The sequence below is a fragment of the Arachis hypogaea genome, chromosome 2 (assembly GCF_003086295.3).
Source record: "Arachis hypogaea cultivar Tifrunner chromosome 2, arahy.Tifrunner.gnm2.J5K5, whole genome shotgun sequence".
NCBI lineage: Eukaryota > Viridiplantae > Streptophyta > Magnoliopsida > Fabales > Fabaceae > Arachis > Arachis hypogaea.
The window spans coordinates 69,387,879-69,404,662 of NC_092037.1; the positions used below are offsets into that span (position 1 = coordinate 69,387,879).

The window sequence follows — 16,784 nt, forward strand, 5'->3', positions numbered from 1 at the left end:
AGAAAAGAAAGCAAATGTTGCAATGCTTGCAACGGATACCTATTTTCATCACATGCTGAATTTTAAAATTCATTTAACTTGTATTAATTGTCTTGAAAACATGAAAGAGAAAAAGCAAACTGATTTGATGGTTTTGATGGAAGTCTACACGCTGCTATACAAAGCATGGAGAATTGCACCTAATTAATTTATCTTTGATAATACTCATAGCTTTTGCTTTTTCTTTTTCTTTCTCTACTCTTTTTTCTCTCTCTTTCTCTCGGTCAGTTTCCATCAGGAAACATGGAAGCATTAGCAAGCTACCAACAACAAGAAGAAGGAGCTAGTAAAAAGACCATCACCATGATGGCAAGAAAACATAAAAAATGTAGTGGCTGAGATTCTTATTACTTATGGTAAGATATGGTGATGAGATCTTGGCTTCTTCATACCAAAAATGGTTGAAGGAGATTCGGCCAGCAAGGAGAAGATCCTTGGAGGGATGGCTTGTCTCTGATTCTGCTCAATCACCACAGAAAGTAGCTTAGGTGGCTACGTGATGGAAGAGGCAGAGATTAGAGCAGATGAAGCTATCATCATCATGAAGCATCAAGGGCCAGAAATTCATCTTGGAGAGCAAGCCAAGGATAGAGCGCTCGGATTGATGAAGATTGATGACCAAGGAAGGACTAGTGGTAATTGCATGTTGGGTTTTGCATGAGTTATCTCTTCTCTCTCTCTGGCCGAACCGGTTTTATTTTTTGAAGAAGAAGAAGTTTAGCTTGGTTTGTTTGGTTTCAACCGTGAAGGCTTCTCTCTATAAGTAAGAGTGAACAGTTACGGTTTGAAGCAATGAGTTAAGAGTGAGAGTGCAAGGCACAATGTTCTCAAAACTACCTAAGCTAACAGATTTTTTTCTCCTTCAATGTATTCTATTTTGTAATTTTTCTGTTTAATTTTGTCATGTCTTAAGTCTCATGGAAAAAGGCAAACAATGAGGTTTGTATGAAAAAGCCATAGAGCGAAAAAAGGCAGAGAGTGCAAAATTAAAAGAAAAAGTCATAGATGTCCTTAGAGGTCCTTTGTACATCTGTGTTGTGTTTCATGATTCTGTGGGAATCCCCTTGTAAGTTGGATTAGCACTTTACAGTTGAAATCTTGGCAGTGACCAAGTCAAGTTCAGTTTGAGATTATATTCTGGACTTGTCCCAGATAGGAAGGGTAGTTCCTAGGGAGAATTGGTGCTTGTAATCAAGAATGATTATAGTGAAATTCCATCATCTTTTTTATGGAGACTGGATGTAGGTTGCACTGCACTTAGCAGCTGAACCAGGATATATCTGGGTGTAATTTTCTCTCTCTTCTACTCCATTTCTGTTTCTGCTACACAAGAGATAAAACCGAAAAATATCTCGTGCCAAGTGACGAGACAAAAAGAAAAGTCTCGTGGCTAGGGACGAGACAAAAATAAAAAAGTCTCCAGAAAGTATTACAAAGACCAGCAAGTGTTCAGAAGTGAAAAAGGGGATAAGATTCAACCCCCCTTCTCTTAGCCACTGAAATCATCAATATGCACGTGCATCTTCAAATGTGTCGAAACACATTCCCTCCTCGGGCTCTAGTTCCTCGTTACCAATAGCTTGGTTTATGACCTGAAAAAAAGGAAAAAAAATAAAACTCTACCTAATAGTTAACTATACAAAAGTGGATAATTTCACTATCGAGTATAACAAATAAAACACACTACTGTAATTTTAGGTGCTAATTTCTTGCCATTATATATGTTAACGTGGTTGTTAACTTCGTGTAATTATAAATGTTATTCATATGAACTTATTGATTGCATAAAGCATAAACTTTACACGAATATTATACATATAAAAAAAGTGCCAAAATTGGCAGTTCACTAAATAGTACAATGTAAGTATAAATGAGGATACAATTAGTATTATACTCGATACAACGAACATTGTATAACTGTGCTGATGATTGAAATAATAATAGCAATAGAACTAATAATTTATATATAGACATAAAAACTCGATATGTCTGTTTTAATTCTTTCTTGTTTAATAAAAATTTGTCGATAAATAAAATAAAATGTTCTAATCTTTTAAAAAGAAAATATAAAAATTTTATAGTTTTTTTATGGATTAATGAGCTGGTCATAATAAAATAATTTTTATATATTTATTTATTTTGAATTTTCTAAAAAATTATTGTTATTAAGCAAATTTAAATAAAAAATCCATAATTTGATAACTAATTAATCATAAGGAGAAGAAATTAAAAGCATGATTAATTATATCAAAAATAACATAAGTATTTATTTAAATAAATATTATTTCTTTGTCCACATATACAAAAAAAAAACAGCATAAACAAAAAGACCATAATTGATAGAATTTTAGACTAATAAGTTATAGTGCTTAGTCTTTCCTTTCTATTGTCTTATTTGTTTCTTTTTTCTATTTAACCAAAAAAAAAATTAATGAGCAAATTACGGAAAAGTATTTAAAAGATTTAAATACTAATTACCAAAAAAAAATTTAAATACTAAAAAAAATACTTTTTATTTTAGAGATCAACATGATAAAAATATTTTTAAAAATTAAAAAATATAACAAAAATAATAAAAAATTTTATTTTTATTTACATAAATAACAAAAAAATAATTATCAAGAATGTTATACATATAACTAAAGTGCTAAAATTGACAGTTCACTAAATAGTACAGCATAGGTATAAATGCGCGTAAAAAATACACAAAAAATAATCCAGGTTATTACCATATTTCATCAGAGCTAGTGTAGTTTTCTATATTCTTGGATATTGATTGACGACAATAATCTCGTCGGGTGAGTCTGTTTGTTATTCAAATTCTTTAGCACCGTTTGCAATAGATACTGTATTAAGGTCGAATTCAATTGCCATACAAATTACAATGATAAAGACGATTCTTGTAAAATTTCTTCGCTTATACACTATTGTACTTGGAATGGTGATATTTTTGTGATTTTTGAATGAACATGATTAAATTAACATAAGGTATATATTAGGGTAGGTTTCATGTTTTATATCTCCAATAATTGATGATAAATACCATAATAGACAAAGAATCAATTTCAATTATTTAATGTAATTGATATTATAATTACCATTCTTAATTATTATTATTATTATTATTATTAATCTTTATTATATTCTTATATATAAAAGTCAAATTATAAAAAAGAATATTAAGTATTGATTACAAAAATGCTTAATAAAAAAGATATGATTTTATAATTAATATCATTTTAATAAGAATATGATAAGTAAAATAATAAGAGAATAAGATATTGTTATTAAGTGATGTAAATGAAGTAAATTATGAAAAGTTTTAGCTAAGTATGGTCGAATTTTTTCAGATATTTTTTGGACCAATTTGGATAAATACTAATTTTTTTTAAACAAAATTGAAAACGGCGTCGTTTCCATGACCCCCACTCTGTCATGCCCTAACCTAATCTGACGTGATCACCTCAAGCCCAGCCCCAGCCCTCAACGTCTCTCTTCTCTTGTCTCTTTCTCGTCTCTCTCTCCCTCAAGCTCAAGCTCTGTCACAGTCTTACCTCTCGTCTCCGGTCTCTCACTTCTCTCTCGGTCTCGCACTCAGTCGCCGCCTTCCCTGCGCTCGCTTCGCACTCAAGCACTCGGGTGGTGGTGGTCGTCGTCTTCTTGCTTCGCCGTCAGTTCAGTCGATCAGCTTCCTTCACCGTCGGTCCCTGTGCAGGTGAGCTTCCTTTGGCCCTGTTCTTTCAGTGTCGATTTCATTGCTGTAAGTTGAATTTGTTGCTGAACGTATCACTGAGGAAATCTTTTTGTTGCTGGAAAACATCACTGCGTGGAATTTGTTGCTGATTATCATCACCGAAGCTTGAATTTATTGTTGTCTTGCTTAAATAATCACTTAGCTAAATCTTTTGTTCCAACAAATTCCCCTGTTCTTTCTTGCTCAATTTTGTTGCTGTAATTCATCTCTGCACCTTGACTTGGTTGCTGAAAATATCACTGAGCTAATTTTTTGTTGTTGCTGAAATCACCACTGAGTTGAATTGTTTCCTGATTATCATCACTGAACCTTGAATCTGTTGCTGTCTTGTTGAAAAAAATCACTTAGCTAAATTTTTTGTAGCTTGAATCTGTTGTTGTCTTGCAGAAATAATTACTTAGCTAAATTTTTTGTTGCTGTAAATCTGTAAATCATCTTTTTTATGCTAAATCATTTGTTGCTAAAAATGATCATAGTTGAATTTGTTGTTGAAAATGAGGTTCATGCTCTTTGCAACTCAGAATAAAATTGTTCAGTTAAATTGTTGTTCTCATGCTCTTTGTTTGTTGTTTTTTGCTAGAATTTTAAAATTGTTCATGCTCTCTGTTTGTTCAGTCAAATTGTTGTTCCCATGAATCTGTTGTTGTTCCCATGTCTTCATCGCAACTCAGTTGCTTTTATGAAATTATTCTTGGTATTGATTTGTGACAAGTACACAAATGTAGATATAGATGCAAATCAAAATGAAGGAAATCTTGGTCAAGCTTCAAATTTATCCTATGAAAATATAGATGCTGGCTTTGAGATCACTCCTTGGATTTGATTTAATGACTGTGTTATCTTTTGCTTGTTCTTATTAATTTAAATTGAAAAAGTATTTTGTACTGGTGATTAGTTTATTCTCTTTTTGCATCATTAGTTATGTCTAAAAATTGATATTTGGTTGTTATTAATATGTTTGTAAAGACATGCATTTTAAGTTTTAACTTCTTATTTTATTATGACCGGGTCAACCGGGTAAATTAGTGACCCACCGGCCGAACCTGTGACCCGCTTGTATGACCGGGTCAAATACCGGTTCAGTTCTGATAACTATGGTTTAAACCCTTGCTCCACCTTCTCTTCTTTTTCTTCTTTGTTGTTATTTGCAGGGTTTTGCTGAAAATGAATTCGCTGGGTGTTAGACTTGCGATGCATCTTCGTATCTCTTCTCTGAGCTCCTCTTCCCATGGTGTGTGTTACACTTCCCATTTCCCCCATTCTTTTATTATTATTATTATTATTTCACTTTAAGTGTGTAACCTCTTTGAATAGGTTTTTGTTGTTCTCGTTACTAGAACACACTTACTCATTTTATGCCGTAACCTTATTTTGAAGTCACTAAGATTACTAAGGTAGACTCATGAATGAACAATTAAAGCCATATGTTTTCTTATTGGCCAATGGATGAACTAAAATGTTTTCACATGCTTCTTTTTATTAATTAGACTTAGATTTTTTTTTAATTGATCCCTGGTTTTGATTTCTCAGACTTATTTAGGTTGCACTTCCACTAAATATGTTTGAGCTGATCTTGTTTGTTCAAAGGAGAATTTCGACGACATGCACTGGGGAAACTGGCTTGCTGCTTGAGATTATGTTTAACTGTGATTTTTATTCATTGAATTTTCAGCAGTTGGAATGACGAGGACGGGAACACAGTGGTACTCAACATTGTTAACTGAAAGTGACAATGATGAGGGCTTAAATGATAGGGTTAATGATGATCGAAAGAACGAAGAACTGGATGATGAATTTGATGATTTTCTTGGTAGCAAGCCCGATCTAGAACTGCAGGGTGTGGATCCAAAGAGGGGTTGGGGATTTCGGGGAGTGCACAAGGTATCCGATGGTACTCATTGTTTAATTGTTTATGGTTGTTATTTATTACTATAGACATTGCTAGAGATGCAATTTTGGTTTGGTATCTGCAGAAAACCTAATCCACAGATATTATATACTTGATGCCTTTGAAATGCTATGATTGCATTAAAGTTTTAATTCTGCACAATACAAGGTTTTAAGAGGGAATTAATTTTTAAGTATTATTAAAGCTGGTAATGTTTAAGCATGAAAAATTGAATTGATTCTGAATATAATTGTGCTGAAGCCAATTAAAGAGAGTTCTTCACTAAATGGAGATCGAGTCTTTGAAGCCGAAGAAAAATTACCAGAACTTAGAATAGTTTCTTTTTATTTATTCATTTTTTTATTTATGTCATTCTTCCTGAGCTTAAAATGACAATCAATGATATGTTTTCCTGTTGCACTTTGTATACAAATATTTGATCACAAGAATGGTTTGAATTAGGCAATAATATGTGGAAAAGTTGGCCAAGGCCCTGTACAAAAGATACTGAGGAATGGGAAGAATGTAACGATCTTTACGGTTGGGACTGGGGGAATGTCTGACCAGAGAATCACGAGAGAAGTGGATATGCCAAGACCTGCTCAATGGCATCGCATTGCTGTGCATAATCACATCCTTGGGGCCTATGCAGTACAACAACTTTCTAAAAAGTAAGCATCAAGTATGCATAAAAGAGGATACTTGAATTTTGGTGTAAATGTTTCTGGCTCATGTTTGAAGCATCATTGCAGCTCTTCAGTTTATGTTGAGGGTGACATTGAGACTAGAGTTTATAATGATAGCATCAATGGTGAAGTCAAAAGCATTCCTGAGATATGTGTACGACGTGATGGTATGGCAACCTTTTCTCTCCCCAATTGTTCTCCCACATGTACATTAATCTTTTTCTTTTCCTTTCCCTTTTTTTATGTTTTTATTTTTTATTTTTTTACATAAAATGCTGTCGGTGATTAGATAAGAAAGACTGAAAGCTAGGTCCCCATAGGGTGCACTGGCTCTTCCTGGCATTCAGAAAGTACCTACAGTGCTTATGTTTATTAAAGAAAGGAGGGGAATTTCTTGGGAGAAGGATGGCTTATCCAAAATTTAACCCAACTCATATCTTAGATATTTGTTTCATCATCATGAGTGAAAGCTAATTGCTTATTTACAGTTAATTTTCTCATTCTAGCAATCACGAGCATTTTGGTTCACTCATCATTTAGTTAATTTATGGGTAAAAGAAAGCATTCTGCCATTCAATGTTATTGTTCCTTGTGTTCATGTTCATTTTTATTAATTTTTCCCCTCAAGCTCCTATCTAACTCAGGCTGTTCTTTTACCTCTATTTTATCTCCAGGGAAACTTCGTCTCATAAAGGGAGGAGAGAGCATTGATACAAATTCATTGGATGAATTGCGTAAGTCCTTTTAACTATAGTTCAATATTCCGGTCTGTACTTTTTGTCATTGATTTGCATTTCGTTGGTCTGACGCCATAATCAATTCATGCTGGCAGGAGAAGGGTTGTTTTAGCAGAAACCTGGAAAGTGGAAAGATTTTGGTGAAAATGTTATTCATGGAATGGAAAGCACGTGCTTTGTAAGAATCACATCTCTGTAGTGAGTAGCAGCATTTTTAATGAACAATATAAAGAATGCTTAGCCTTGTTTATTATTATTTTATCTTTCAGCGTTCTGGATTTCAGTTTCTCATATTCTTTTAATATATGGGAAAGTGCAGAAGAACAATTTTTCCCCCCTATAACAAATCATGTAAACATGGATATGAATGATGCTAATCAAGTAACACTTAACGTCTACACGTGTGTAATTAGAATCTACTATATTTTTACCCCGAAAAGTTTATCTGTGAATGTTTTATTTAGTCTATGAAAGCTCTATTTCATGTGTTATGCGTTACTCATATCCGGATAATTAGAATGGGAGACCAAATTTTAAGAGTGAATATGCAATTTAGTTCTTAAAAAGATGTATATGATATGATGTCATTTACATCATTCATTGTCAAAAGTGATGTCATATTTTGACTTTCATCAAGTTATTTGATGTTAAAAAACTTTCAGAAGCTAATGCAATGTTATATTTAATTTGCCAACGGTCTTTTGATTTTAAAATTCATTTAAGGAGTAAATAGATGCTAGGAACATACTGTGGTAGAAATTACATATTTACTCATTTTCAGAAAACATGGCCTAATATAAAAGACCAAGTTATAATCATGCACTAGTCAAAATATAACGGTGGAGCAAAACAGTTTTTGTATTGAAATTGTGCGTAGTCACTTTTGGTGCTGCTGAGAATGATATAAAATATGGGTGTAACTCGTTAGTGAGGTTCTACTTCTACATACATCGTAATTTAATTTGAAAAAGCAATGGAATAAATATACTAAACTTGTGCTGACTTATTTTTATACTTTTTATCAATCACTTGACTCAATTGACGTACGTATAGTTTCTATCATTTGATTATAACTTTCATATTTGAGAAAAGGACAAATAGGTCTCTGACTCTGACTTTTTGTCTCGCGGATATTTTTGTCCTTGACCATTGAAAAATACTTTTAAGTCACTGACCATCACAAAACTTGGACGGATCAATCCCTGACGGAGGCATTTGGACGGATCAGTCCCTGACGGAGACATTTGGATGGAAGGACTGTCTGTCCAAGTTTTGTGAAGGTCAGGGATTTAAAAGTATTTTTCAGTAGTCAGGGACGAAAATGTCCATGGGACAAAAGGTCAGGGACCTATTTGTCCTTTTCTCTTCATATTTAAACCTAAACTATATTTGATCCATCTCATTGTGATTTGTATCAAGTCGGCATATATATATATATATATATATATATATATATATATATATATATATATATATATATATATATATATATATATATATATGTTGGGACAAAAAATGGATTTTTATTGATAAGAAGACACTTCGATTGCCAATGGTTTTGACTACAGAAGTAGAAACAGGTATGGTGCAAAGAACGTCGAAATTGAAAGATAGTTATTACCTTTCCTTTAGCAGCAAGCCTTGCTACTAAATCTTCAAGTTGAGTGGAGGACATAGGTGCGAAATTTGAGGAGCAAGTTGAAGAATCGTGGGATTTGAAGATTAAGGAAGACGTGGATGTCAAAACTTGAGAGTTAAGATTCTTTATGGTCAAGGTAAGGTCGTAGCAAAAATAAAGAAGTGAGATAGTGGACAACATGCTCTATGACAAGACCATCTCCATGGCCTATAAATAGTAGAAACTCATAAGAGTTGTGGAACTTCTTCGAAAACACTTTTATTTGCTTTTTCTTTTATTTTCTTTTTCCGTTTCTTTTCATTTATTTGCTTTACGCATTTTATTTTTACTTCTGTTCTTCAAGCATTTTGCTTGCTTTCAATTACAATATTAAAGTAGTTACCCAAAAAAAATTACAATTTTAAAGTTTCATCTATTTTATTGCAATTCTTTATTATTTGCCATAATTCAAGCATCTCAAACATTTTGGCACGAACGCTAAGTAATTCCCGGATCGAGCCCTTTCTTTTTTAGAAGAGTCGTATCTGCTCCTCGATACTTGAGATCTTAATACAAGCTTGATTCGACACCTTGTCTAGGTTACCAAAAATCAAGTGAAACAAATTAGCACGCCCGGTGGAACATTGGGTTAAGTAACGTGTCAAATTTTGTATGCAATTACGCAATGGCAAGTTAATAATGACTGATAGAGCCTCTACTTCGACAAATACGTCGAATAATAACACTGGTAAAAACACAAGAGGCCAAGAGGTAGAGGCTGGCCCATCAAGTTGAACGACGAACCTTGTTATCATAGAAGGAGTTCCTTCGATTGTACCCAGTACATGGCCTCCATACGGACTGCCTCTAAATTACTCTCCATCATTGGAGAATCCTAACATAGGATATATAGGAGGTACAATCATGATAAGGAATAATCCCTTGTATAATCCTACACCTCCTATAAGATATCCTCCAGTGGGTATGCCAGCCAATTAAAATCCTAATATGGCAAATTATAATGCTTATCAATATTTAATGAATAATTTCTCATATTTAGGGTCAATACCTATGTCTTTGCAACCTAATATAGCAGTGCCAAATATCGTTTTGATACAAGGTACAGTGGCAACCCCAGTAAGGTTACCAGTTGATGGAGGACGTGCTTTCATATTGCCAGAGATATCGAGACAAGTTTCTGTCGGAACAATGTCTCCTAACACAGTCAAATCATTGGCTGCGTTTAGACAATAAATTGAAGATAACATGATTTGGTTAACATGCTTACACAACAGATGGCTACAATGTTAAATCTTATAATGAAAAATAATAATGCAAGGATAGAGCAGATAACTCGAGTGTCGATGATATTATAGGAGTAGTCAATCGACCGTTTATACCACCAATAGGTGGAATACAGGGTAATAATCCTTCCCTAATGTTAAATAGAGGACATGATCCAAATAGAATTTTGAATGAGGCTAGAGTAAACAATGCTACTTAAGCTTATGGTGAGAATATAACCCAAGCTGTCAAAAAGATTTTGAATCGAGCAGGGTTAAATATTGGGATTAAAATAAACCCTATTTCATATATCCCTTTTCACATTATGTCTTGTAGCCGAACTCCCTAGGGGAGTCAAAACTCCTAAATCCCTTACTAAGTTTGCAGGTGAGAGTGGAGAGTCGACAATCGAGTACATAGCTCGCTATATAGTCGAAATTGATGAGTTAGCTGGTAATAAATATTTGAAAATGAGATATTTTTCCTCTTCTTTGACAAAGAATGCATTCACATGGTTTTCAAATTGGTTTGATTCATGATGCTAGACAGAATGATAAAACAAAAAGAGATGATATCTAAGCCATACAATTGAAAGTAAAAGGTAAAGAAATTGCAATTGGTGACTTATTATTGAAATTAATTAGTACTTCCGACTGAGCAAGTCAAAGGCAGATGGTCTTCTTTATGGGAAGAACCCTTTGAAATAGAAAAAAGTTTTCGATGGCAATGTGTATGGAGTAAGAGATACAAATAGCAGTCGAACCATGTATGTAAATGGTAAGTATCTCAAAAAATACCATTGTCACTAAAGCAAAGTAAGTCGAGAATACTAAACAAAATAAGAGCAAAGGAGAGCTAGAGCAAGCTCCTAAACATGAGTTTTAGATATTCTTGACACCGGTCCAGACCTGAGGACTCATGCACTGCTTCTTGGGTATTGGTGGCTCAAGTGATTACTTCGACTAAAGCACCTCGACTCAAAAGTTTGGAAGAATGAGCCTTCTCAATCATTGGAATACGAAGAGAGAGAACATCATTGGTGGATGCGACTTTGCCGTTGGGTAAGGTAATGTTTCACTAAACCCTTGTGTTTAGTTGTTTTTGTGAACCCTAGATTTGATGTTGATATGTTGTATGATGTTAGATTGAGTTTTGGTGTTTATTGGAGTTAGTTTGAGGCTTTTGGATCAAGCTTGGTGGCTTTGTTTTGGTGTTTGGTGCATTTTGGGATCAACTAAGGTATAATTTCGGTTTCCTTTATGAAATATATAATGTTTCGTGAACATTAGGCTAGTAGCCTTTAAGATAGGATTGGTATATGCTTGATTGGATGTGAATGTTATGTTGATGATGAATATGATGAAGGTTGAAATAATTGTATGTGGAGTATGAGTATTGATTATGATAAGTGATAATGACTATTAATGCTTATGATGATTGATGATGGATATTGATGATTATAATGAGTGATGATGATTTTTGATGTTGATGAGGATTGGTAGTGGTTATTGATATTGTTTTTGATTGATGATAGTTATGAGTAATGATTTGAAACGGTGTAAATATGGTAAATATGGTATGATTGAGGTTTGGTTGATAATTGTGGATATTGGTGAATTTAAGAGAGAATTGTTGAATAAGTTGAGAATTTAAAGTTTTCATGAATTGATTAAGTGAGGAATTTAATGGTTTAGATGGATGTAAGATTGAGGTATGGTTGAATAAGGTTTAATATAGATTTTGGGTTGTTTTGGTGTGATTTTGTTTAGGTTTGTTTTGTTTGGTTTTGGAAGTTTTGAAAAAACTAGAGAATTAAATCTGTTTTTGATTAACTTCGGCGGATCATAACTTGAGTCTCAATTTTTGAAATTGATTGGATTTTATTTTAAATTGAAGATGATTTTAAGATCTTTAAAATGATATAAAGTTTGAGGAAAACAAAATTTTGTAGAGGAAGTTATGAACGTTGGAAGTTAGGTGCAAAAATTTGATTTCTACAACTTTAAAAATTTTCCACTTCTACTATGGTTCGTGTACGTGGACCTATGCTCGCATACGCGGCCATTCGCCTCTGTCTAGTGCCCTTGCGTACACGAGCAAGTGTCGCGTATGCAGAATGGGAAAAAAACGTGGCACTCGCGTACGCGAGACATTGCATGCGTACACGAGACCCCTTATTTTTGCTGAAAATGTATTTTTCTTTACTTTTAAGAGTTCTCTAACTTTCCAAAATTTCTTAACTTCTCATTAAGACTTGTGGCTAGTAATTAGGTCCTAAGACTAGTAAGATGGGTTTATGATTTGAGATTGATATTTTTTTATGTTAGTGAGTTTAGAAGACGGTAGCTTAGGCATGGTATGTCAGTTAGTGAAGTTGTTATGTGAACTGAGGGAGAGCCGAGTTGATGATGAACTTGTGATATTGAGGATGGATGAGGAGCTTGAGAATTGGGAATGAATGATTATGGTTAATGAGACGAGTATAAGCGAATTTGTTATATGAGTAGTGATTTATGAGATTGATTATGTGATTGTGATGTGCTTTGTTCTCCATCGTAGGGGTTGTGGCAGTCTCCCGCCTATGTTTGGATGTGAGGGCTGTGGTAGTCTCCTTCTCACATAACATATATTATTTTGGTAAGTCGCTATGTGTCTCGGGTAAGGGCTATGGCAGTCTCCCACTTGTCGAGGTAGCGATACCGACATAGAGGTCGAGACAGTCTCCCGCCTACATTGAGATGTAAGGACTGAGGCAGTATCCCACTCGCATAACATTTCTTTTGCAAGAGTGAACTTGGGCACTATAACCTGAAAAAGTGTACCGGGCACTATATCCACGTGTTGAGACTAAGCAGGGCACTATATCCCTGGCGTGACAGTAAGGCGACATCCTGAAAATGTGTCGGGTTGAAATTTTGAATCGACAAGTGATATCACGAACCAAATAGCATAGGCATTCATCATATGCATCTTCTACATGCTTGCTTGCTTTGATTACTTGAGTTATACTTATTTGAACAACATGCCTAAATGCTGGTTGATTTACCTGCTGTATATGTATACTATTTGTGCTTTACTTGTTTGCATTAAATGTGTTTTACTGACATTGAGGAGGATCGGTAGGCGATGGCGACAAGATCGCACGGAAGGTAGGTTGGCGAAGGCTGTGGGACAGCGGTGATTGTTAGTTTAGAAATTCTTTAAGTTAGATTACCCTAGTTATGGTTTAATATATATATATATATTATTAAGCTTGAATAATCGTATCGATGTGAAGTTCTAGGATTGTCTTTAGCGTTCCAGAACCTTATATCTTATATAATAGACATTGTTATCATACTAAGAATCTCCGGTTCTCATATCATATGTTGTTGTTTTTCAGATGCAGATCACAATTCACCTCGGTGAGTTTGCGGATGGTGACAGAGTGGAGGATGGTTCAGCTTTTTATTTCAATTTACTTTTGTAGGTTTCTCTCACTTTTGATTACTGTATATTTTATTGCCTTAGAGGCTTGTGTTTTGAAAACTTCGAGAGATAGGTTGTTGCTGTTTTAAACTTCAAAACTCTGTTGTAGTCTGTTTGAGCTAGCCGGCCTGACCTCCGCAGGCTGTGACTAGTTCTCTTATGTATATTTATATAACTTGTTTATCTATTAGCTACTACCTTGTGTCTTGAGCTTTATGCAAGGTTGTATATATTATGTTCTGTTTTTATCGTGCCTATGCATTTAGTTATCGTGTGTAAACGCTTTGCGCTTTGTAATTCCACACACACACACACACACACACACAATTATATGAGTTTTAGAACTGTCGTGGCGTCTTGTTGTCCTTTTCTAGAGATAAGGCTTAGGGCGATAGGGTGTTACATTCCTCAATTTGTAGAGGTTGATGAATTGGATTTGTCTTTTGTAATTATTATGTTATGGTTAGTGTCAAGGATAATGATCCTTAACCCTCAAAAATTGCCAAGATCTTTTTAGCAATTGAATTTACTTTCCTCTACTAGTCAATTACCTTAATTGCTCTTAGTTTATTTTCTCTTGTCATTAGTTATTAGTTACTCTTTAATTTCTAGTAAATTTATATTTTCATTTATTACGATCAAAACTTCTGATTCTTTCACAGCCAATGATTGAGCATTCGATTGTGATTCTTAGGGATATTAACTCGGGATTAAACTCTCGGTCTTTGTTTTGAATCTTTGTAACATCTTTTCACTAAAATTTAAAGAGTGTTGAATTCCAATTTAGAGCTACAACGAATCTTGAGCTTTAAATTTGTGAATTTTCTAAACTAGCGTTTAGCACTCGTCACTTCTCCTCAATGCTTTATTTACAAAAAGAAAGTTAGTAATCATGTTTATAATATTGTTTATGATTATAATGATCTTAGGCAACTAAGAAGAATTAACATCAAAGAATACAAGTTAGTTTAGATACCTGAAACTTCTTAAAAGTATTGTAGATTTGCCTTACATCAAAAAAAGAGCAAGGATATGTGATATTTTGATAGTGGATGTTTAAGGCACTTGACCAAAAAGACTACATTCTTTATCAAGTTAAGTGAATATGATGGTAGATTTGTAACTTTCGAAGATGATGGCAAAAAAAGGTCATAGCCATTGTAAAGATGATATTTTAGATGACATAAAAGTTGGAAATAGCACTGGACAAGATACTGCGGATCTGTTTTTATTGAGCTGGCGAGATTTTTTGAGTTTTTGTCTCTTAGGTCGAGACAAGATTTTCTGGACAAATAATGAACAAGTTTTTTTTATTAAGCTGTCACTTTTATATCTCTTGAATAATTATGTGATCTCTGTATTTACTTCAAAAATATTTTCTTATTGCATTAAAACATATTTTTTCAAAGTTTTTTTTTTTGCATTAATCATCTTATGAGAAATTCTTGAAGCCAGCAACTTTTAGCATTTTTTTTATTATTTGGCCAGCACATACTAAATTGTCATGTTACTAATTTATGTATATAAATTCTAAAAAAATATGGGTGCAAATTATATTGATTTATGGGTGCAAAACTCTAGTAAATATAGGTGCAAATTATATATTTTCTATGTGCAAAACGTCTTTAAATATGAGTGCAAGTTATTGCTGAATGCTGACCAAAAATATAATATTTGCTAGTCATGTAGCATTGTTCATCATCTTATTTATTTAAAAAATTTGCTTTTTAAAATTTCTTTTTCAAATCAATTTCAAAATTCGTTCTATTTTACAAGAATTTTATTCTTGTATCAATTATAAATGCCTCTAGCCTTCTACACATCATTTCGCTGTTATTACTGATGTTTGTACCTTTTTTTTAATTTTTCTTCTTGATGACAAAATGGGAAGAAAGTAAATATGAAACTATTATTTTGTTGGTGGGTGACTTGTTAACAGTGGAGCTTGCTGAAAATTAGGAAAGTCATTTCATACTCCCTTTTTAATTTGAAGTTTAATCATGTTTGTCATTAAAGGAGAGATTGTTAAATCAAGAATTGATTTGATTTCTTGTGATGACAAACATAATTAACAATATCCTAATATACTTTTTTTTATAAGTGTTGTAGATATTAATGGATTGACAATCAAAAATCACAATCAAGCAATCCATAATTTAAGCAAAAACAAGCACATGATTGATTATTTATAAGCAAGAATCAGTTCATATATGGAGAGTCATATATGGAGAGAAAGTTGCTGCACTTATTATTGAAGAACAAAGAAGGAAAGGTTCTCCCTTCAATGCCAACGGCTAAGAGCATTAAAGGTGCAACAGTTAGTTTGATCAAATTAGGAATGATTCCAACTTTAAAGAAGCAATCAAACTCTTTATATTTTCTTTTAAGGAAGAAGTAATTATTTTCATGCATATTTTCAAACCATATAAACAACCCTTACTTTCTTTGTTTTTGAGTGTACTCATACTTTTTTATTGTCTAGATTTAAGCTCATATTAAGAGATACAAAAAATAAAGAATTGGTTCCTCTTAACTAGATCATGTTAGCACCTAAATAATTTACTAAGTTTGGAATAGTTTAGATGATTTACAAGAATATGTATTTTTTGGAATTGGTGATTGTAATATTTGATTATAATAAAAATTCTACTATTATTGTAGTAGAGATTGGACATAAGTCACATTGTACTTTATAACCGAATCAGAATATATCAAGACGTCACTCTTCTTCTTCCCTATTTTATGCACTTTTTATTTTACATAATCAGAAGACAAAATCACAAATAACCTCTTGATTTATCAATCTACTTCATAATCTTTAAAAATGATTTATTAATTTAATTTCTTTTCTCAACTCACTTGAAAACCTTCATTACCATAACATTATAAGGAGAAATAAACTAAAATATCAACTTATTAGATTAGCATCTCATATAATATATAATGTTAGAAACAAGAGACTAAACTGGAAAAATGATGGTATATTATTGAGTGTGTTCAAGTTATCTACTCAAGTTGTCTGGAATGATACAATATGAAAGGATATTTATAGGTACTAAAAGAATCGTAATAATAAGGACGTAATCTCCTATAATAAATATTTAGATGTACTAAATAATACTAATTGATCCTAATAATATTCTAACATCCCCCCTCAAACTCAAGTGACAACTTGAGTTTGAAACTTATTTAAAACAACGAAATAAAGAGAAAAAAACTGCATAAATTGATAAAACGGGTGCAGACGAAACTGTCAGAAGGAAGCGCAGACGGAACTGCCGCTAGTCTGAAGGAAGCGCAGACGGAACTG

The 16,784-nt window shown here is 33.2% G+C and overlaps 1 protein-coding gene across 2 annotated transcripts; it reads left to right on the forward strand.

The window, feature by feature from the left end:
* The first annotated feature begins 3,439 nt into the window (after positions 1–3,439).
* Positions 3,440–7,502, forward strand: LOC112747431 (single-stranded DNA-binding protein, mitochondrial). Of its 2 annotated transcripts, none has more exons than XM_025795439.3 (7): positions 3,440–3,754; positions 4,945–5,024; positions 5,466–5,674; positions 6,144–6,352; positions 6,434–6,534; positions 7,042–7,101; positions 7,200–7,502. In XM_025795439.3, exons 2-7 carry the CDS (start codon positions 4,958–4,960, stop codon positions 7,214–7,216), a joined length of 663 nt encoding a protein of 220 aa, XP_025651224.1. In that variant the 5' UTR covers positions 3,440–3,754; positions 4,945–4,957; the 3' UTR covers positions 7,217–7,502. The 2 variants fall into 2 exon arrangements, with proteins under 2 accessions (XP_025651224.1, XP_025651233.1); XM_025795448.3 differs by having other exon boundaries at positions 3,446–3,754; positions 5,469–5,674.
* The last annotated feature ends 9,282 nt before the right edge of the window (positions 7,503–16,784 follow it).

Coding starts and splice junctions, on each gene's coding strand:
- LOC112747431 (XM_025795439.3), top strand. CDS start 4,958: ATGAATTCGCTGGGTGTTAGACTTGCGATGCATCTTCGTATCTCTTCT. Junction 6,353..6,433: donor GTACAACAACTTTCTAAAAA/GTAAGCATCAAG, acceptor GCATCATTGCAG/CTCTTCAGTTTATGTTGAGG. Junction 6,535..7,041: donor GATATGTGTACGACGTGATG/GTATGGCAACCT, acceptor TTTTATCTCCAG/GGAAACTTCGTCTCATAAAG.